Genomic DNA, 24,572 nt, shown 5'->3' on the forward strand with positions numbered 1-24,572 from the left:
AACCTAACTTGATACTCTAGGTTAAGTTAGAGATGGTAAGGTTAGGATGCATTCCTAGTATACCTAACTAATCCTGTATCTTGCGGTTTATACCTAGGGTAAACAACCGCAGATGATCCATCGTCATCACGCTGGCCAGGCCTTGTTCACTCGACACATAATTGGTGAAACAAGAATACAATTACAACTTTAAGCATACCATTCAAAAGATTGAAGTTTTGTCAACATAATGTGATATATGAAAGCACCATACAAACTAAAATAAGCATGTGAGCTCTTCGTAAAAATATGTTTTCAAGGCAGTTTTGAAAATCCAATATGGCGGCTATCATCAGGCTGGCCCATCTAACCACAGACAATCCACCATCTTTCCCAGCCCTTCCCAGCACTCATTGAATAATGTTAGCGTAAATATATAACTTTTATTGATCTTACTCAATATTGCAGTTGTAATCAGCACAATAAAACAACATTTTGTTGCCTATATTAGTGAAAGTATGAAACTTTTTTTTTATTCTTCGGGGTCATAGTTTGAACTGAATTCATTTTTACCTTGTAATTGGTTGTTTTATCCTTACTGCCATCACAACTGAAACTCCACAGTGCTTATTTGATTGTAATTATACACATTTTGGTCTTAATTCACTCCACATTGCACTTGAACCATGTTGCTGTTTCCTGGTTCCTAGGCACTCACTCCGCAAACACAGTTACAAGCAGCAGACGACTACACTGTTTATGAGGTACAAAGCTTTATTCCTTAATTGTTTACTTTACTCATTATTTAGTTTAACTTTACTTCAAAATGTTTATTTAATTCATGTCTATTATCCCTTTTTTGCAACCAATTAACCCCAAAAATTACAGATATTTCTGAAGTATGAGCACGACGACAGCAAAAGCACTCATCGTTGCCAATCTAGTGGAGATTCACACATACGCCGATGCATTACAAACTGTTTCCATGAATTCTATTGTCATAGTAAGGCATTAATGATAAAATTGCTGTACCTTAATATGTGTATAGCCTACTACAAATAGATACGCTAATTTCACTTATTTCCCCGGTTTTGTGTAAGTCTTAAACTCAGTTTGAGGGTAAACACCAATTGACAACACTGATAATCAATTGAAGAGCGCAAAACGCCGCAAGAATGTCGTAGTCCCCTTGAATAAGTACGAATAAGTGCTGGTTAGAGGTCGGGTTACAATTGTTGTGATGAAAGAGCCCCAGCGTCTATGGGTACAAGTGGTGTGCAAAATTTAGCACAAGAAATGGGAAGTTTGTTGACACAAGCGACTCCGCAAACATCGAGATGGCATCAATCTTTGAAACTTTGGATTTGGAGTTGTAAGTAAAACCTTCGAAAGTGTTTTGAGGTTGTGAGCACTGCGTTGGCCACCCTTTCATTACCCTCTGTTTAAATCTTAAAAATATGTAGCCTTAATTCTAACTTTGGAGAAAATACTTACTTCGAAAGGAGGAGTATAACCTACCTAGAGGTCTTGAGCTCCGTTTATCACCACCAACAACTCATGACTGATGACCATCTCTGGTGTCAGGACATGTTTAAAGTAATTTTTCGGAAGGTGGCCAAAACCTCGGTAGTCGGTGAGTTGGCCAGTCCAACTCGGTAGTTTACCCTATAGCCTAGGTAGGTACCTACTAGGTATTACTATAGGTAGGGCTAAACAGTTTAGTTAAATCACATGTAATGATTAGCTAAACTGGTGATTTTTGGTCTTCCCAATACCTAGTGCCTAGTAGTACTAAAATCCACATTTTCCCATTTGGAGAACCCGAAAATTAAATATATAGTAGGTAGTACTAGGTACTACCTAGGTAGCTACTAGTGGGTGCTTCGTAAATAGGTTACGTAATGAGTAGGTAGCTACTAGTAGCTAGCCTAGTATAGTAGCCTAAGTAGCTAGGCTATACCTAGGTATGCTCAGGAGCCTAAGTAAGTATAGGTAGTCCTAGGTAGGCTAGTAGTACCTAGCTACTTGGAAAATATTAGGCTACTAGTAGGCTAGTACTACCATATAAGCTAGTTTACGTATTAGCCCTAGGCTAAAACTTCAACCGAATATTTACCTTGAAATACCATAATTTTACTAATAACATAATAAAAATGAAAGAACTTACTAAAAATTATTTAATTCATGCAGTAGCGGAACTAGTTTTGAAAGTAGTATAAATCAAGGCGGACATAAAATAATAGTTATAGTAGTAGTATTTGCGGGGCTGAAATTTGGTACGGCTTCCTTCTTTTTATTCTAGATTAAGTTTGACTATGCATGAGTTTATTTCTTTAAAGAATCATCGGCTTTTGATCAATTTTCTAATATTCTAAGTTTTATCGCTAAAATAGTAGATCTATGAAACGTTAACTATCAGTTCATCATTTAATTTTTATCCTCATATCGCTAGTTTAGTGTGGCTATGCTAATCATTAGCAGTTTTACCCTATGATCTTCTCTCTTTTTTAAAAGATTTCATTTTAATTATATTTCATATACAGGTAAATTACTATTTAACTGACATAATTTACATATCCATACATGCTTTCTAGCTGTAGTAGTACCAGTCTAAGACTACCTCATAGAGGTATTGCCGATTATCTCTCAGAAGATAGAGTAATTGATGTGGAAGTGTTATAATTAGACAGGAAAAAATTAATAGTAAATTAATAGTCACTGGGCCATTCTCTGGCAAAAGACTCGAAATTTTGCAAAAATGCAGTGTTAAGAATTAGATAGGACGAGATTTGATGGTAAGAAATGGATTTATGTTCGTCACTGAGTCCTTTCCTGGTAAACGACTCTGAATTCGTCCAGGGGTGGTAGATTTTGTGCAGGGATAAAATAAAATTGTACTTAAAAGAACCACCAGTAACTTTCAGTATTTATCATGCACGTATACAGCTTAATACAAAATGCAACGGGGGGAATATCTGAGAATCCAAATACACGGATGGAAAAGAATAAAATAAATAACAATTGGCAACAGTCTGGAGACAAATCAATATTTATAATTATGTTATCAATGTTATTCGTATACGTTCATCCAAGTAATAATAACTTAAAGCTAGATAATTTAAGACTACTATACGCCAAAACTAGGAAAATGAAAGGCTGGAACGCTTTGTAATTCATTCTTTTTCACTTGTTCAAAAGGGAGGAGGGTTTTAGTTAGTGTGCATTGAGCAGTCTTCCACGCATCGAAAACCATAAAGATCAGCATAACCATTGGTAAAAATAAAAAATTTATTATAAATCACAGTTTTTTGAATAAAATATATAAAAAATTATAATTAAATATAAAACCATAAAACTGTAAGTGTCAAAATTTACATTTGTGTTATCATAAAAAGTTACTTATTTTCCAACACTGACTTTCTCAGTATACGTTATAACGTTCGTCATCTCTCTTCCCAGTCTTTCCTATCAACGCACCGCCAAGATGGTACGTAAACTTCCTGAAAGGAATTCTAAATCCCTAGTCATCGGCTCTAGTGGGGACCGCGCTAAAGTTTTTGTTTTTATCTAGGAAATATGGACACGATAAGTATTACAGATTGTTATTTAGGAGAAATGTTTAGGTTTTGAAAGGTATTATCAGGGAAAATATACTGTTTGTTACAGTCGTACTTATGGTATGGCAGGCATCATTGGCAGTTTCGTGCTTTTTTACCCGTATGTTCGTATATCCCTCTCTATTTACTGTAATAGTGTCAACTCTTAATTGTGATGGCCGCCTCCTTTTAGTTTTAAATTAATCTAATTTTATTTGGTTATATATAGTTTTGTTTTTGTGCGGTAGAAATAAGATAGGATGACAGCCGTAACGTCAAGAGATGTACAAGTTTTACGTTATAGGTAGTAATTTAAATAAAATAATTGGCCGTTACAGTATTGGTGCTTTAGAAATTAATAATGAAACTAATTTGCATGTCATTATTCGCATTAATAACCGTGCTGTGTCCGGCCGGAAGTTAGGTATGTAACTTTTGAGGGATTTGAAATTCAATCGAAACTTCAAAATTACTAGGGAGGGTAGCCCGAATATTAGGTAAGGGGAAATCATTATAAATTGAATTTGTAATAGGCAGCGTAATTTTTTTAAAAATTTACATTTTTAGGAAAATTCATTTCCCTCAATTATGGATACCATGAGGCTACAAAGGCAGCCATACCCATGTCGTAGGTCAATTGCCTTTTTCCCGTTTATTTTCATTTTCAATCTGATTTAGGGTAGATCATCACAGCAGGCCACGCAGGCCACCTACCATCAATGCAAGCCACCTCCGAAAAAGTACATTATAACGCGTCCCTGCCACACCCGAGATGGGCATCAGTCGCGACTTGTTGTTGGTGAGAAACGGAGCTAAAGACCTCTACTCTCCTTTCGAAGTAAGTATTTTCCCCAAAGTTAGAAATTAAGGCCAAATTTTAAGATTTAAACAGATTTAAACAGAGGGTACTGAAAAGGTCTCAAACGTAGTGCAAATCTCACCAAAAACGCGTTCAACATTTTTACTTACAACTCGAGGTATTTAGAAGATTGACGCCATCTCGATGTTTACGGAGTAGCTTGTGTCAATAAACTAACCATTTCTGTGATAAATCCGCACACCACTTGTACCCACAGACGCTGGAGCACTTTATCACAACAATCGAAACACGATTTCTCATCAACAACAAGCCAGGCGTAAACAGCTGTTGGGTAGAAGATGACGAGAAGCGGTGCTCTTGGCAATTTTTAAATAAGTAGTAAAACATCAATATTTTACATATTTATGATGATTAATTTGAAAAATATTCGTTATTGAAAAAGTAACTCGACTCTGACTCAAATTTAAGTAATATTTTTCTGAATTAGAACGTTCTTTCAAGTTCTGTATTATGACGTCACGACATCTTGACTTTCGTACCTATTGTAAATAATGCTATACTCAACTGTCATTGCAGAACAGTTTACCAGTTATTCATGCAGATTGTTATCAGCTATACATGTAATTGTTATAATCGTAATGCGCATATATATCTTTATTATTTACTTTTTGGATATATGAAGATGTTTTACTGCTGGATTATCGCCTTGTAGTGACGCAATCGTTTCCGGTCCATGGGCCTCTGTCTGCTTTTTCGCACCATAAGAAATTATGGGGCCAGAATTTGCAATGACAGAAAGTCGTTAAAAGAGGAAAGTTAGCATTGAGGGCATATGTTTTGACTGAGAAAAATACAAAATTTATTCAATAGCTAGCTTGTAAAAAATACTGGTTATAAAAACTTGATTGACAACTAAGCAGCATGTCTACTATGGGTTTCAGAGACAGTGCAAGCAGGTTTTTGGGCCAATACCTATTTCTGTAACGAACACTCTTAACAGAACGAGATTTTGCTATAGTGCATTACACCCAGGTCCGTAATTTATAAGGGTATCGTGAAATCACTAATCGTAAAGAATAACGACACTTGTCCTTGTACCAAGAGACAAAAAACTCCATTATGCAGAAATGGATACGAACACGCGTATAACAAAGCTCCACCTACCCTCTCCCCAACCCCCCCCCCACCCCCCCCTCCACCGCCATTTCTTCTTCCCTCGTTCTTCTTCCTTCCTCCGCCTTCCTTCCTCTCTCTCTCTCTCGTCCAATTCTCTATTCGTTGTTACCCATTCCGGATGTCTTTTGACCCCAAATGGGTATAAGACTACACACAAAACGTTGAAATTGGTGAAATTAGGCTATGTATTGGAAGTATATATACATAAATATTAAAGCAATTTTATCATTATTGCATTACTATGACAACTAGAATTCATGGAAACAGTTTATAACCTGTTAAGCGTCACCCACGTAATAATACGTTTACCGCGATCTACTCGGTAGCGCCTTCAACGGGATATTACGTTCAAGACTTTAACTGTGCTTGTCAAGCCGTCAGCCCCGTAATAATACGTTTACTCGTATAGAAAGTGTAGGAACATCATTTGGTAACACTCTCAGGCACATGGGAAACTTATTTCAGCCTGGCAACTCTTCTGTGGTCGCTTATGCTAGAAAACTGCCTGTCCCTGTTGGTTTTCTTTCAATACGCTTCGGGCGTTTATCGAGACAAATTGGATTTCGCGTCTTTCACAATGAATGTCCCAAAGAGGAGGCATATTTCTTTAGGTGAGATCAATCAAATACTAGATGAGAGTGTGATATTGATAACCTATTTGATGATGAGAGCTCTAGTTCTGAATCCTCCAGTGATGATTACAAACTTTTCTTCCAATTGCGGGAGTGAAGATGACTTTCTTTGCCGAGTGACTGGACTCCGAGAGAGAGAGAGAGAAGAGAGAGAGACCGAGAGAGAGAGAGACAGAGAGAGAGAGAGAGATGAGAGAGCGAGAGAGAGAGAGAGAGAGAGAGAGAGAGAGAGAGAGACCGAAGAGAGAGAAGTCCTACAGTTTTACTTACAGTATTGAATAACGAAGCAAGCATAAAAATCAATATTAACCTGAAAAACTATCATCAGTGCTATGATCGCTGATTACACAGCGGTGACGGTACGTTAGCAGCGAGCTCATCAGGGGCGGACGCTTAACAGGATAATGGAAACGGCGTTATGTGTGAAGCCTCCACTAATGTGGCAAACGATGATTTTGCCATTCTTAGCATGCAAACATTAAAGGTTACATTTATTTCTGGCATACGATTATTTAAGAAATTCAAAATACTAATAAAGACTGAAATCAATGAAAAGTGCTAGCAAAAACAAAAAAGTAAAAAAAAAAAAAAGTAGGTCGTTCCTAATGCACTTTTCCGTATTCGTTCCTCTATGGTTTTCGGCAGCCAGATGTACGAAAACGTTAGAAACATTTGATTTTATCATAAGTTAGAAAATATCTGTAATTTTCGGGGTAATTTAAGGTTGCAAAAAAAGGGATAATATACATGAATTAAATCAAAATTTTTAAATAACAATGTAAATTTAAACTAAATAACGAGTAAAGTAAACAGTTTAGAGAATAAAACTTTGCAGTTTCGTCGTCTGTCGTCGTCTGCTGTTTGTAATTGTGTTTATGGCGCGCGCGCTTAGAAACCAGGAACAGCAACGGTTTAAAGTGCAATGTGGAGTGAACTGAGACCAAAATGTGTATAATAACAATCAAATAAGCACTGTGGAGTTTCAGTGTGATGGCAGTAAGGATAAAAACCGCCGATTACAAGGTAAGAATGAATTCAGTTCCAACCATAACCCCGGGAATAACAAGTTTCATACTTTCACTAATATAGGCAACAAAATGTTGTTTTATTGTGCTGATTACAACTGCAATCTTGAGTAAGATCAATAAACGTTACATACATACGCTAACATTGTTCAAATGAGTGCTGGGAAGGCTGGGGAAAGATGGTGTCCGTCACTGATGAGAACCGTCCATGAAAAAACGTAGCCGCCATATTGGATTTCAAAACTGCCTTGAAAACATATTTTACGAAGAGCTCACATGCTTATTTTAGTTCGTATGGGGCTTTCATATATCACAATATTGTTGACGAAACTTCAGTCTTTTAAATGGTATGCTTAGAGTTGCAATTGTATTCATGTTTCACCAATTAAATATCGATGAATAAGACCCGTCTACCGTGATGAGGGTTGGCCTGTACTGATGTTTCCCCTAAAAAAGGCAAGGTATAGGGGAAACATCAGTACAGGCCAACCCTCATCACGGTAGACGGGTCTTATTCACTCGATATTTAATTGGTGAAACATGAATACAATTGCAACTCTAAGCATACCATTTAAAAGACTGAAGTTTCGTCAACATATTGTGATATATGAAAGCCCCATACGAACTAAAATAAGCATGTGAGCTCTTCGTAAAATATTTGTTTTTCAAGGCAGTTTTGAAATCCAATATGGCGGCTACGTTTTTCATGGACGGTTCTCATCAGTGACGGACACCATCTTTCCCCAGCCTTCCCAGCACTCATTTGAACAATGTTAGCGTATGTATGTAACGTTTATTGATCTTACTCAAGATTGCAGTTGTAATCAGCACAATAAAACAACATTTTGTTGCCTATATTAGTGAAAGTATGAAACTTGTTATTCCCGGGGTTATGGTTGGAACTGAATTCATTCTTACCTTGTAATCGGCGGTTTTTATCCTTACTGCCATCACACTGAAACTCCACGTGCTTATTTGATTGTTATTATACACATTTGGTCTCAGTTCACTCCACATTGCACTTTAAACCCGTTGCTGTTCCTGGTTCTAAGCGCGCGCGCCATAAACACAATTACAAACAGCAGACGACGACAGACGACGACAGACGACGAAACTGCAAAGTTTATTCCCTAAACTGTTACTTACTCTATCGTTATTTAGTTTAAATTTACATTGTTATTTAAAAATTTTGATTTAATTCATGTATATTATCCCTTTTTTTGTTTTTTTGCAACCAAATTACCCCGAAAAATTACAGATATTTCTAACGTAGATAAAATCAAATGTTTCTAACGTTTTCGTACATCTGGCTGCCTAAAACCATAGAGGAACGAATACGGAAAAGTGCATAGAGGAACGACTACGTTTTTTTTTTTTGCTTTTTTGTTTTTGCTAGCACTTTTCATTGATTTCAGTCTTTATTAGTATTTTGAATTTCTTAAATAATCGTATGCCAGAAATAAATGTAACCTTTAATGTTTGCATGCTAAGAATGGCAAAATCATCGTTGCCACATTAGTGGAGGCTTACACATTCGCCGTTCCATTATCCTGTTAAGCGTCCGCCCCTGATGAGCTCGCTGCTAACGTACCGTCACGCTTTTTTTGTAATCAGGGATCATAGCACTGATGATAGTTTTTCAAAGTTAATATGATTTTTATGCTTGTTATTCATACTGTAATAACTGTTGGAAATTCTCTCTCTCTCTCTCTCTCTCTCTCGGAGTCCAGTCACTCGGCAAAGAAAAGTCATCTTCACTCCGCAATTGGAAGAAAAGTTGTATCATCACTGGAGGATTCAGAACTAGAGCTCTCATCATCAAATAGGTTATCAATACCACACTCCTCATCTAGTATTTGATTGATCTCACCTAAAGAAATATGCCTCCTCTTTGGGACATTCATTGTGAAAGACGCGAAATCCAATTTGTCTCGATAAACGCCCGAAGCGTATTGAAAGAAAACCAACAGGGACAGGCAGTTTTCTAGCATAAGCGACCACCAGGAAAGAGTTGCCAGGCTGGAAATAAGTTTCCCATGTGCTGAGAGTGTTACCAAATGATGTTCCTACACTTTCTATGCGAGTAAACGTATTATTACGGGGCTGACGACTTGACAAGCACAGTTAAAGTCTTGAACGTAATATCCAGTTGAAGGCGCTACCGAGTAGATCGCGGTAAACGTATTATTACGTGGGTGACGCTTAACAGGTTTTAAACTTTCCATGAATTCTAGTTGTCATAGTAATGCATAATGATAAAATTGCTTTAATATTTAGTATATATACTTCCAATACAGAGCTAATTTCACCAATTTCAACGTTTTGTGTGTAGTCTTATACCCAGTTTGGAGGGTCAACACATACCGAATGGCAACAGAGAGAGAGAGAGAGAGAGAGAAAGGAAGGCGGAGGAACGAAGAAGAAAAGGGATGGGGGGGGGGGGTTGGGGGGGGGGGGGGGGGAGAGGGTAGGTGGAGCTTTATACGCGTGTTTTCGTATCCATTTCTGCATAATGGAGTTTTTGTCTCTTGGTACAAGGACAAAGTGTCGTTATTCTTTACGATTAGTGATTCACGATACCCTTATAAATTACGGCACTGGGTGTAATGCACTATAAGCAAAATCTCGTTCTGTTAAGAGTGTTCGTTACAGAAATAGGTATTGCCCAAAAACCTGCTTGCACTGTCTGAAAACCCATAGTAGACATGCTGCTTAGTTGTCAATCAAGTTTTTATAACCAAGTATTTTTTACAAGCTAGCTATTGAATAAATTTTTATTTTTCTCAGTCAAAACATATGCCCCTCAATGCTAACTTTCCTCTTTTAAAGACTTTCTGGTCATTGCAATTCGGCCCCATAATTTCTTATGGTGCGAAAACAGACAAGAGGCCCATGGACCGAAAACGATTGCGTCACACTACGGCGATAATCCAGCAGTAAACATCTTCATATATCCAAAAAGTAAATAATAAAGATATATATGCGCATTACGATTATAACAATTACATGTATAGCTGATAACAATCTGCATGAATAACTGGTAAACTGTTCTGCAATGACAGTTGAGTATAGCAATTATTTACAATAGGTACGAAAGTCAAGATGTCGTGACGTCATAATACGAACTTGAAAGAACGTTCTAATCAGAAAAATAATTACTTAAATTTGAGTCAGAGTCGAGTTACTTTTTCAATAACGAATATTTTCAAATTAATCATCATAAATATGTAAAATATTGATGTTTTACTACTTATTTAAAAATTAGCCAAGAGCACGCTTCTCGTCATCTTCTACCCCAACAGCTGTTTACGCCTGGCTTGTTGTTGATGAGAAATCGTGTTTCGATTGTTGTGATAAAAGTGCTCCACCGTCTGTGGGTACAAGTGGTGTGCGGATTTATCACAGGAAATGGTTAGTTTATTGACACAAGCTACTCCGTAAACATCGAGATGGCGTCAATCTTCGAAACATTTTAGTTGTAAGTAAAAATTTCTAAAGCGTTTTTGGTGAGATTTCCACTGCCGTGGGCGCCATTTTCAGTACCCTCTGTTTTAAATCTGTTTAAATCTTAAAATTTGGCCATAATTTCTAACTTTGGGGAAAATACTTACTTCGAAAGGAGAGTAGAGGTCTTTAGCTCCGTTCTCACCAACAACAAGTCGCGATGATGCCCATCTCGGGTGTCAGGACGCGTTATAATGTACTTTTCGGAGGGTGGCTTGCACTGATGGTAGCTGGCCTGCGTGGCCTGCTTTGATGTTTTACCCTATGTTCATTTTGTAATGCGAAGGATATTTTTCATTGGTAATGCGTGGGATATTTTTGATTTTTAAATTAACTTGGTACGCTTGGGTAGGGAAGATAATGGTTGGCTATAGCCCAGCCATAGTGGGGCTAGTGGCTATTTACTGTGTCCTATTCATTTTTGTTAATTTGGTAATGTCATGTAGCCTGTGTTAAATTCCATCCTGGTGATTTTTTTTTTTTCTATTGTGAACTAGGGTAGATCATCACAGCAAGCCACGCAGGCCAGCTACCATCAATGCAAGCCACCCTCCGAAAAAAGTACATTATAATGCGTCCTGACACCGAGATGGGCATCAGTCGCGACTTGTTGTTGGTGAGAAACAAAGGAGCTAAAGACCTCTACTCTCCTTCGAAGTAAGTATTTTCCCCAAAGTTAGAAATTAAGGCCAAATTTTAAGATTTAAACAGATTTAAACAGAGGGTACTGAAAACGGTCTCAAACGTAGTGCAAATCTCACCAAAACGCGTTCAACATTTTTACTTACAACTCGAGGTATTTAGAAGATTGACGCCATCTCGATGTTTACGGAGTAGCTTGTGTCAATAAACTAACCATTTCCTGTGATAAATCGCACCACTTGTACCCACAGACGCTGGAGCACTTTTATCACAACAATCGAAACACGATTTTCTCATCAACAACAAGCCAGGCGTAAACAGCTGTTGGGGTAGAAGATGACGAGAAGTGTGCTCTTGGCTAATTTTTAAATAAGTAGTAAAACATCAATATTTTACATATTTATGATGATTAATTTGAAAATATTCGTTATTGAAAAAGTAACTCGACTCTGACTCAAATCTAAGTAATTATTTTTCTGAATTAGAACGTTCTTTCAAGTTCTGTATTATGACGTCACGACATCTTGACTTTCGTAACCTATTGTAAATAATTGCTATACTCAACTGTCATTGCAGAACAGTTTACCAGTTATTCATGCAGATTGTTTATCGCTATACATGTACGTAATTGTTATAATCGTAATGCGCATATATATCTTTATTATTTACTTTTTGGTTTTATATATGAAGATGTTTTACTGCTGGATTATCGCCGTAGTGGTGACGCAATCGTTTCGTTCCCTGGGCCTCTGTCTGTTTTCGCACCATAAGAAATTATGGGGCCGAATTTGTCAATGACCAGAAAGTCGTTAAAAGAAAAGGAAATTAGCATTGAGGGGCATAGTTTTGACTGAGAAAATAAAAATTTATTCAATAGCTAGCTTGTAAAAAATACTTGGTTATAAAACTTGATTGACACTAAGCAGCATGTCTACTATGGGTTTCAGAGACAGTGCAGCAGGTTTTTGGGCAATACCTATTTCTGTAACGAACACTCGTAACAGAGCGAGATTTTTCTTAGTGCATTACCCCCAGTGCCGTAATTTATAAGGGTATCGTGAATCACTAATCGTAAAGAATAACTACACTTGTCCTTGTACTAATAGACCAAAAACTCCATTATCCAGAAATGGATAGGAACACACCAGTAAACAGCTCCACCTACCCTCTCCCCCACCTCCACCGCCACCCCTGTCCTTCTTCCTTCCTTCACCTTCCCTTCTCTCTCTCTGAAAGTTGTTGCAGTTTAAACTTATTTTCTATGATTTTTCCATCTATCTATCTAATAATAGTAGTTTACATTGGTGGATATATCTAACGATTCACTCGGTTGTTACCTGCCCATTGACCGATATATTTATACACTGATCCACTCAGCTCTCTCTCTCTCTCTCTATCTCTCTCTCTCTCTCTCTCCTCTTCTCTCTCTCCTCCTCCTCTCTGTTTCTTTTATCGTAATTCGAAAAATGAACAAGAAAATATATTTCATACTTGTATAGCATTAATTAAATACTTTCAAGTTTTTAATTCAGTCGTAATGATGAATGTAGGTGCATCTACTAGTGCTCGCAAAATAGTTAAGCAGGACATAGGTATGTAAAATTTAAAAAATGAGAGAGAGAGAGAGAGAGAGAGAGAGAGAGAGAGCCAGAGAGAGAGAGAGAGAGGACGGAATAGGAAGGGACATTCACTGTGGCCAATCGGTATGTGCTTACCCTCCCACTGGGTATAAGACTATAAACAAAACGTTGAAATGGTGAAATTAGGCTATGTATTGGAAGTATATATACATAAATATTAAAGCAATTTATCATTATTGCATTACTATGACAACTAGAATTCATGGAAACAGTTTATAATAATGGAACGGCGTATGTGTGAAGCCTCCACTAATGTGGCAACGATGATTTTGCCATTCTTAGCATGCAAACATTAAAGCATGCAAACATTAAAGGTTACATTTATTTCTGGCATACGATTATTTAAGAAATTCAAAATACTAATAAAGACTGAAATCAATGAAAAGTGCTAGCAAAAACAAAAAAGCAAAAAAAAAAAAAAAAAAAAAAACGTAGTCTTTTCCTCTATGCACTTTTCCGTATTCGTTCCTCTATGGTTTTCGGCAGCCAGATGTACGAAAACGTTAGAACATTTGATTTTATTCTACGTTAGAAATATCTGTAATTTTTCGGGGTAATTTGGTTGCAAAAAGGGATAATGACATGAATTAAATCAAAATTTTAATAACAATGTAAATTTAAACTAAATAACGAGTTAAAGTAAACAGTTTAGGGAATAAAACTTTGCAGTTTCGTCGTCTGTCGTCGTCTGCTGTTTGTAATTGTGTTTATGGCGCGCGCGCATTTAGAAACCAGGAACAGCAACGGGTTTAAAGTGCAATGTGGAGTGAACTGAGACCAAAATGTGTATAATAACAATCAAATAAGCACTGTGGAGTTTCAGTTGTGATGGCAGTAAGGACAAAACCGTCGCCGATTACGGTAAGAAGAATTCGTTTCCAACCATAACCCCGGGAATAACAAGTTTCATACTTTCACTAATATATGGCAACACAATGTTGTTTTATTGTGCTGATTACAACTGCAATCTTGAGTAAGATCAATAACGTTACATACATACGCTAACATTGTTCAAATGAGTGCTGGGAAGGCTGGGGAAAGATGGTGTCCGTCACTGATGAGAACCGTCCATGAAACGTAGCCGCCATATTGGATTTCAAAACTGCCTTGAAAACATATTTTACGAAGAGCTCACATGCTTATTTTAGTTACGTATGGGGCTTTCATATCACAATATGTTGACGAAACTTCAGGGGGGGGTCTTTTAAATGGTATGCTTAGAGTTGCAATTGTATTCATGTTTCACCAATTAAATATCGATGAATAAGACCCGTCTACCGTGATGAGGGTTGGCCTGTACTGATGTTTCCCCCTACTTAAAAACTGATTTGTTACTGAGGGATATTGACTTCAGATACTGACTGGGTATTTCTACAGAAGCAATCCGCGGTGGCCTAGACTATGGCAATTGACGTTTTCCTATGTTATTTTACTTACTGAACAAGAATGTAAAGTAATATTTATTCGGACGACTGTAATTAACCCCCAGGGGCCAGTACTAAACACTTGAGAAATACATTGGACCGCCCAATCCCTAGTGGATGTTGTATCCGCAGTTACGTTCCTTGCAGTTCGTGTGGAACTATTCTTTTCAATTACCCGGCAAGAAACATAACGTAGATTACGACATCCACTAGGGATTAGGGCGTCATCGAATATTTCGCAGTGTTTAGTACTGGCCCCGGGGGTTAATTACAGTCCAAATAAATATTAGGGTAAAAACCGCATGTACAGGGGTTGGACCGTGTACGATTAGCGTGAACAACCCCCAAAAAGTACATTATAACGCGCCTTGACATCAAAGATGGGCATCAGTCGCGAGTTCTTGTTGGTAAGAAACTGAGCTAAAGACCTCTACTCCGGTGTCAGGCCGCGTTATAATGTACTTTTCTTGGGGTTGTACACATTGATTGTACATGGCCATCCCTGTACCATGCGGTTTTTTTTACCCTACTTACGATTCTTGTTCAGTAGGTAAAACTGCGTAGAAAAAACCGCAACTGCCATAGTCTGGGCCGCCGTGGATAGGTACCCTAGATCTACCCCGTCCTGCACCTTTAGGAATTATTTAATTTTTGGGGTAGTGTGGAGAACTACAGGAGCAGTCTAGAACACTACCCCAAATTGAAGCCCCAATCCAAGATTATGATGATTAGTGTTTGGTTCCTTGCTAATTTAGGTTGGGAAGGGAGGTCCGATTAGGTCAGGAAACGGCATTCTGGAATGGATTTATTTATTTATTTATTTTTTTTTTCTTATTCCAAACCTCTGTGTTATTCTAAAACTGGCCTTAATTTGTTTATATGAAAAACTTAGATGTTGGAATTTGCCACTGGTGTATCTTTTTCTTGTATTTCTTGGTTACAATTAGTCTAATACTTTTAAATCTTTCAGTCGTTGGTACTGCCAGAGAAGTTTCAACACATTCTGCGTCTTATGAACACCAACATTGATGGCAGACGCAAAGTTATGTTCGCCATGACTGCCATCAAGGGTGTGGGTCGCAGGTACTCAAACATTGTTTTGAAAAAAGCCGATATTGACCAGACAAAGCGTGCTGGAGAAATGACAGAGGAGGAGGTATGTATTTGTATGTTGTACAGTATTTCATTTCTTAATGTTTCTGTATGGCTGCAGAATTTATGCGGTCACCCAGCAATATTTGGTAGAGTTTTTTAGAATAGTGAATTTGTATAGATTGTTGTTAATACCCTGTCCTTTTTATCACTGAAACTTAGGGTAGATCATCACAGCAGGCCAAGCAGGCCACCTACCATCAATGCAAGCCACCCTCCGAAAAAGTACATTATAACGCGTCCTGACACCCGAGATGGGCATCAGTCGCGACTTGTTGTTGGTGAGAAACGGAGCTAAAGACCTCTACTCTCCTTTCGAAGTAAGTATTTTCTCCAAAGTTAGAAATTAAGGCCAAATTTTAAGATTTGAACAGAGGGTACTGAAAACGGTCTCAAACGTAGTGCAAATCTCACCAAAACGCGTTCAACATTTTTACTTACAACTCGAGGTATTTAGAAGATTGACGCCATCTCGATGTTTACGGAGTAGCTTGTGTCAATAAACTAACCATTTCCTGTGATAAATCCGCACACCACTTGTACCCACAGACGCTGGAGCACTTTTATCACAACAATCGAAACACGATTTCTCATCAACAACAAGCCAGGCGTAAAACAGCTGTTGGGGTAGAAGATGACGGAAGTGTGCTCTTGGCTAATTTTTAAATAAGTAGTAAAACATCAATATTTTACATATTTATGATGATTAATTTGAAAATATTCGTTATTGAAAAAGTAACTCGACTCTGACTCAAATTTAAGTAATTATTTTTCTGAATTAGAACGTTCTTTCAAGTTCTGTATTATGACGTCACGACATCTTGACTTTCGTACCTATTGTAAATAATTGCTATACTCAACTGTCATTGCAGAACAGTTTACCAGTTATTCATGCAGATTGTTATCAGCTATACATGTAATTGTTATAATCGTAATGCGCATATATATCTTTATTATTTACTTTTTGGATATATGAAGATGTTTTACTGCTGGGATTATCGCCGTAGTGTGACGGCAACTCGTTTTCGGTCCATGGACCTCTTGTCTGTTTTCGCACCATAAGAAATTATGGGGCCGAATTTGCAATGACCAGAAAGTCGTTTTAAAAGAGGAAAGTTCAGCATTGAGGGGCATATGTTTTGACTGAGAAAATACAAATTTATTCAATAGCTAGCTTGTAAAAAATACTCTGGTTATAAAAAACTTGATTGCACAACTAAGCAGCATGTCTACTATGGGTTTCAGAGACAGTGCAAGCAGGTTTTTGGGCAATACCTATTTCTGTAACGAACACTCTTAACAGAACGAGATTTTGCTATAGTGCATTACACCCAGTGCCGTAATTTATAAGGGTATCGTGAATCACTAATCGTAAAGAATAACGACACTTGTCCTTGTACCAAGAGACAAAAACTCCACCTACCCTCTCCCCAACCCACCCCCCCCCCCCCCCTCCACCGCCATCCCTTTTCTTCTTCGTTCCTCCGCCTTCCTTTCTCTCTCTCTCTCTCTCTCTCTGTTGCCATTCGGTATGTGTTGACCCTCCAAACTGGGTATAAGACTACACACAAAACGTTGAAATTGGTGAAATTAGGCTATGTATTGGAAGTATATATACATAAATATTAAAGCAATTTTATCATTATTGCATTACTATGACAACTAGAATTCATGGAAACAGTTTATAACCTGTTAAAGCGTCACCCACGTATTAATACGTTTACCGCGATCTACTCGGTAGCGCCTTCAACGGGATATTACGTTCAAGACTTTAACTGTGCTTGTCAAGCCGTCAGCCCCGTAATAATACGTTTACTCGTATAGAAAGTGTAGGAACATCATTTGGTAACACTCTCAGCACATGGGAAACTTATTTCCAGCCTGGCAACTCTTTCCTGGTGGTCGCTTATGCTAGAAAACTGCCTGTCCCTGTTGGTTTTCTTTCAATACGCTTCGGGCGTTATCGAGACAAATTGGATTTCGCGTCTTTCACAATGAATGTCCCAAAGAGGGAGGATATTTCTTTAGGTGAGATCAATCAAATACTAGATGAGGAGTGTGATATTGATAACCTATTTGATGATGAGAGCTCTAGTTCTGAATCCTCCAGTGATGATACAAACTTTCTTCCCAATTGCGGGAGTGAAGATGACTTTTCTTTGCCGAGTGACTGGACTCCGAGAGAGAGAGAGAGAGAGAGAGAGAGAAAATTTCCTACAGTTAATTACAGTATGAATAACAAGCATAAAAATCAATATTAACTTTGAAAAACTATCATCAGTGCTATGATCGCTGATTACAAAAAAAGCGTGACGGTACGTTAGCAGCGAGCTCATCAGGGGCGGACGCTCAACAGGATAATAATGGAACGGCGTATGTGTGAAGCCTCCACTAATGTGGCAACGATGATTTTGCCATTCTTAGCATGCAAACATTAAAGGTTACATTTATTTCTGGCATACGATTATTAAAGAAATTCAAAATACTAATAAAGACTGAAATCAATGAAAAGTGCTAGCAAAAACAAAAAAAGCAAAAAAAAAAAAAAAAAAAAAAAAAAAAACGTAGTCGTTTCCTCTGCACTTTTCCGTATTCGTTCCTCTATGGTTTTCGGCAGCCAGATGTACGAAAACGTTAGAAACATTGGATTGTATCTACTTTAGAAATATCTGTAATTTTTCGGGGTAATTTGGTTGCAAAAAAGGGATGATATACATGAATCAAATCAAAATTTTTAAATAACAAAGTAAATTTAAACTAAATAACGAGTAAAGTAACAGTTTAGGGAATAAAACTTTGCAGTTTCGTCGTCTGTCGTCGTCTGCTGTTCGAAATTGTGTTTATGGCGCGCACGCTTAGAAACCAGGAACAGCAACGGGTTTAAAGTGCAATGTGGAGTGAACTGAGACCAAAATGTGTATAATAACAATCAAATAAGCACTGTGGAGTTTCAGTTGTGATGGCAGTAAGGATAAAAACCGCCGATTACAAGGTAAGAATGAATTCAGTTCCAACCATAACCCCGGGAATAACAAGTTTCATACTTTCACTAATATAGGCAACAAAATGTTGTTTTATTGTGCTGATTACAACTGCAATCTTGAGTAAGATCAATAAACGTTACATATATACGCTAACATTGTTCATGAGTGCTGGGAAGGCTGGGGAAAGATGGTGGCCGTCACTGATGAGAACCGTCCATGCAAAACGTAGCCGCCATATTGGATTTCAAAACTGCCTTGAAAACATATTTTACGAAGAGCTCACATGCTTATTTTAGTTCGTATGGGGCTTTCATATATCACAATATGTTGACGAAACTTCAGTCTTTTAAATGGTATGCTTAGAGTTGCAATTGTATTAATGTTTCACCAATTAAATATCGAGTGAATAATGACCCGTTCTACCGTGATGAGGGTTGGCCTGTCGTGATGTTTCCCCTATATTACATTGATGACTACATTGGTAGGTCTTTGATCCTTGTATGGTCATTGCTTGAACTTTGATCCTTGTATGGTAGCAGGTTAATCTTGTGTCCATTAGTACTTGGCAATAGCTTGTGCAGAGACAGCTGGATGGCCTTAGATTCATTGTGCCGCCTAATATTTAAATGCCAAGATCTTTGTGATTAAATGTTATACTGCAAGGTCTCTTGTTTATCCGAAGGCCACTACCTTTCCAATCACGCAGCTATTGCATGTTTGCAATGGCTGTGCAAGTGAAAGGAAGAGTAAATGGAGAATTTACCACCTGAAATGATTCTTTAAATCTTATCAGACTAAGGATTCACTACAGTAATAGGTTTTTCAGACGGGAATATGAACCTATGCTTTCCTGATTGGTGTGTGTCGCGCAAGGCATGCTTTGGCTATTGTCGCACAAGGCATGCTTTGGTTATCACAGAATAATAAAATCAAAATCATATTGAGTTAACTAGTCCCCCCGACATGATGTAAGGCAGCCTAGTTTTTTCAGTATGTTGTCAAATGTGATAAAATTTTGTTCAATGCATGTTCTCCTGTTTTCATTGCTGAGGTTTCTCTCTGTGTGCTGCATGTCCAAAATGTAAAGTACATTTTAGATAGGCTAAAATCTGTGGATAGGTGTAGCATAGCTGAAAAATGTTTTTCCTCTTAGGAGAAGGGCAGATCCCTTAGAGCTTCAGATAGTGTGGGGGACCTGTTTTATGTCGTATAATAATGAATTATGTTAGAACAGCTTAGATTTTGGTGTAAGAGTGAATTATATTTGAACAACTTAGATTTCAATATCTATCTAATTTTAAGTGTAATGTTCCTTTCTACTTTCATAGCTGCTGCAAACTAGCAGTGGCTGCATGTGTGGAAGGAAGAGTAAATAGAGAATTTACCACCTGAAATGATTTTTAAAATCTGTCAGACTAAGGATTCACTACAGAATTCATGTTGTTCTCTTTCCCAGTTCCTGTATGTAGTGTTGCAGGTCAGTACAAACATCTAGACATTGTGGAAAAAATTATTAAAAGACTCACTCTCATGGGTGCTGTATATGAGGCAGGAATTTAGGTGGTCAGATTAAGCAAACTGCATGAAGTTGGAAACTGGATTGATGGGTGCATTTGGGTAACTGATGTCTTTCATACTAGCTCCTTCACATTCTTTAGGTTTAAAAAAAAGAATTCATAAATCTTAAATTTTTTACTTGAAATTTTCTAGAAATTTTCTCATGAACTATTGCCCTCATTGTTAAAGGGCAGGAAACTAGATTGAGGGTTCTGCAAGGATATCTGTTGCCTGTACTTCAGACTACTTGATCATTTTGGTATGTTGTGGGCTGTTTGCTTGGCGGGGAAGATTAATCCTAGTTGTGAGTCAGTTAAGGTAGTCAGATAAATAGCTCTGGATTATAACCCTCCCTGACGACTGGAGAATTGAACATGACTGGTGTTGGTCTTAGAAGAATGAGTTTCCAGCCACAGTTGGTATGATATTAATTAGGACTTCTGGGCTGTAGTCCAGCCCCTAGGCCCGTTAGTATTAGAGTTATGTAAAAGTTAAATATAGTTAGTTAATTTGTGGTCTAAATCTATTATTTGCTACTATTGCACCCCATATCAGCAGTTTGGAAACCTTTCAAAGGTTGTATTTTCAAATTATCTAATATACTTTTCATCCAGTTTTGAATATGGAAGTCAAAGTGTTATTTTGACTTGACTTGGATCAGTAGCCACAAAGCTTCTCTAATATCCATCTTTTGAATTTAGTTGAATAAATGTAGCTACAATTAAATTTTAGTAGTGAAGAATGCATGATGGATTCAGTAAGCATTTAAGATGATTTAAATGACCAGAGTTGAAAAAGGTGTTTTTGTGATGTACTCACAACTGGGGCACCACCTCAAAAACTGAAGGGAATGTAAACCAAGATTTTTAAGATAATTACAACAGATATGAGAGATTGTGCATGAGTAGTACTTAATATTATGGGAAATTTAAGATTGGGATGAGTTTTCCCATCTCCTTCATTCAGGGTGTAAGAACTTTTGAGAATTCGTGCCTTTGAATTCCTTCCTAGCGCAGCCATTTCACACATGTCCTGGCTTATCATTGGGAGGAAGATTAATGTGAGAAGTTTCAACTTGGAATTCCAAATGGTGTTTCAGATGAAGTTTCTCTTAACACTTGTTTCAAGTAAGGGTAATTTTTATTAGTAGTAATCCATCCATTAAGGGTTAAAATTCTTTCTGTGGTCGTTATTAATAGGGCTTAGTTTTTCCAGACCTCTGAGTCTTAAGTAGACTCGGTCCTAATTAATGTGTCACTAGTATTGCACTCCATATCAACAGTGTTTGGCAAAATCTTAAAAAGTTTCAAGTTTATATTTTTAAACTATATCTACTAAGCTTTTCATCCAGTTTTTAATATGGAAGTCAAAGTGTTATTTAGACTTGACTTGGTTCATTAATCACAAAGCTTCTCTAATATCCATCTTTTAGATTTAGTTGAATAAATGTACCTACAATGGAGTTCTATTAGTGCAGAAGATTAAATGTTAACCATAGTTGAAGTAGGTGTTTTTGTGATGTACTCTACATGACCTGGGCACCACCTCAAAAACACTATGGAAAGGTGAACACCAGATTTTTTAAGATAATTACAACACATATGGTCCATTATTAGATTTTATTCTTTTTATTTATTTATTATAAGGACAGGGAAAGGGGCCCATAATTTATTGGAAATGTAAGATTGGGCTGTGTTCTCCTATCTCCTTCATTCAGGGTTTCAGAACTATTGAGAAATCGTGCCTTTGAATTCCTTCCTAGCGCAGCCGTTTCACACGTGACCTGGCTTATCATTGGGAGGAAGATTAACACGAGAACTTTCAACTTGGAATGCCAAATGGTGTTTCAGATAGTTTCTCTTGACACTTGTTTTAAGGGAGGGGTAATTATTAGGTGATGGGACTAGACTTTTTCTTCCCTCTTGTCTGTCATATATTTGCATACACTGCATGGTTTAAGTGATTAGGCAGACTTGGTACTGTATTGTTTGGTACCTTTACAGGATCCGTTCCACCCCAAAAAGATCAAAGAAAGAGGCAAACAATACCACGCCAACACGCAAGAACGAGAATACGGGAATAAATGAACCGAAGTACCTGATACCACCCCAAACCTGTTTTAACTACTCCCGAGGAGCAATCCGTCCATTAACAGTTAAAATTCATTCTGTGGTCTGAGTTCCAATTGTCACTAATATTACGAGCCATAGCAGTGTTAGACAAAAATCTTAAAAAGGTTTAAGTATATTTTTAAACTATATCTACTAAACTTTCATCCAGTTTTTTAATATGGAAGTCTTTGGAGTGTTATTTGACTTTACTCTGTTCATTAGTCAACAAATCTTCTCTAATATTCATCTTTTAGATTTAGTTGAATAAATGTATACCTACAATAGAGTTCTAAAGTCGAACCATTTTATGAGCGGACTCCAAGACCATTTCCAGCTCTGCCAATTCTCCTTAACCCAGCTACCTTCGCTTCACTAAGAGAAAGGAAGAAAAATGACAAACTTGGGGATCTGGCATACTTTGTGCCACTTCTTCACTTGGGTCAGATCACTGAGACCTTTGGTCAAATCGTATAAAATGGGTCGAGATAATCTTCCGTATTCATCGTCTCCCACAGCAAGCTTCCGTAAACGTCATGGAGAGTTCCCTGCGGCATATCCTTCATCCTAAAGAACACGAAATGGCATACGTGTACAGGCTTTTTAAATGGGAAAAGGAAAATGAAATTTCTAAGTTAGGAATCAATCAAGCAGATGCAACAAAGATATCAAAAGCAACTTTCATCAGATATGTAAGGAAGCTAAAGAAACGGAAGAATAATTTAGAGAGCTGGTTTTTAGGGAAAAGAAAAGGAAAAGATAAAAAAACCGTAACGAATGTTGACTATTTCGATCGATGCGTTATACGGTGAACTGTATTGGCTTTTATGAAAGGAAATTCCGAAGATAGACAAAGTTTTACAAGTAAAGGAAAATATTGGGTTTGGTGGTTACAAGGAATCATTTCGTAAAGTGCTGCATGAAATTGGTTTTACAAATAAAAAATAACTGAAGGAAACAATTGTTTAGACGGGGGAGTACCAAATTAAAGGATTATCTACTTTGACCATTCAAATCTGGGATAATGATGGAATTAAACTACCCTTTCTCTTATCTTAGTCTGCCCATCTATTAAAGGGGTCAAACCAGGTGTGGATTAAAATGGTCAGAAGGATCTGGCAACGTCTCAAATGGGCTCTGAGTCCGCTCGTAAATTGTTTTGACTATAGTAGTGAAGAAGAATTAAGTGGTACTGTAGTTATACACGTTTTTTTTTTTTTTTTTTTTTTTTTTTTTTTTTTTTTTTTTTTTTTTTTTTTTTATTACCTGGGCACCACCTCAAAAATATTTTATGTAAAGGTAAACCCCAGATATTTCAACAGATAGAGAGACTGTCCAGTAGTAGAAATTTCATGGGAAATGTAAGATTGGGCCGTGTTCTCTCATCTCATTCATTCAGGGTGTTGGAACTTTTGAGAATCCGTGCCTTTGAATTCCTTCCTAGCGCAGCCATTTCACACATGTCCTGGCTTATCATTGGGAGGAAGATTAACATGAGGACTTTCAACTTGGAATTCCAAATGGTGTTTCGGGTAGTTTCTCGTAACACTTGATTTAAGGAGGGATAATTTTTACTAGTAGTAGTTCAACAGTGTTTGGAAACATCTTAAAAAGGGCTTAAAGTGTGTGTTTTTAAACTATACTAAACTTTTCATCCAGTTAATATGGTAGTTACTGAAAGGTAGTTTGACTTGACTCCACTCATTAGTCACAAAGCTTCCATATTATCTTTGAAGGAGGGTTCATTTTTATTAGTAGTAGTCCTTTACTTATGATGGTGGAACGGACTAAGCTTTTTCTCCCCTCGTGATACCCATCATGTTTCCATCCACTAGTGGAAGCGATTTCAGGCTTACTCTGCCAGAGTATGCTTAGGTATGGTGAAGGGAGTATCTCTCATTCATGTGCTTTGAGTGCAAGTATGTGCTTTTCTTTTCATAGGTGTTTGAAGTTTTACTTTGTGTCCGCAGGTTGAAAAGATTGTAACTATTATGAGCAACCCTAGGCAGTACAAGATTCCTGATTGGTTCCTGAACAGACAAAAGGATATCAAGGATGGTAAATACAGTCAGGTGAGTCTTTTGTTTTCATGTTTTGTGAACACTAGGTTTCTGAATAGCAAGTGCAATGACTGATGGATCTGGTGGTTCATTGGTAGAGCACGTGCTAGATTAATTACGAATGACTTGCCCCTTATCTTTATACTGGGAATAAGGGTTCACAAAGTTTGGACAGATGAATAATTGTCGTCTAGCTTTTGTAAGTATAATATGAGTTAGGAAAAGATTGTGGATTTGCTTGTGGAAAAGTATGACGTGAGTATATTTTGTTCT

At 37.4% G+C, this 24,572-nt stretch overlaps 2 protein-coding genes across 2 annotated transcripts in view; one reads left to right on the forward strand and one right to left on the reverse strand.

The window, feature by feature from the left end:
- The window catches only part of LOC135212498 (small ribosomal subunit protein uS13), a 43,578-nt gene that overhangs the window by 942 nt on the left and 18,064 nt on the right, over positions 1-24,572 (reverse strand). The gene's annotated exons all lie outside the window — the stretch shown is intronic.
- On the forward strand, positions 3,398-24,389 carry LOC135212496 (small ribosomal subunit protein uS13-like). Its single transcript, XM_064245985.1, has 3 exons — positions 3,398-3,466; positions 15,409-15,594; positions 24,210-24,389. The coding sequence occupies exons 1-3, from the start codon at positions 3,464-3,466 to the stop codon at positions 24,372-24,374; spliced, it is 354 nt and encodes a 117-aa protein (XP_064102055.1). The 5' UTR covers positions 3,398-3,463; the 3' UTR covers positions 24,375-24,389.

Source organism: Macrobrachium nipponense, chromosome 41 (assembly GCF_015104395.2).
Source record: "Macrobrachium nipponense isolate FS-2020 chromosome 41, ASM1510439v2, whole genome shotgun sequence".
Classification (NCBI taxonomy): domain Eukaryota; kingdom Metazoa; phylum Arthropoda; class Malacostraca; order Decapoda; family Palaemonidae; genus Macrobrachium; species Macrobrachium nipponense.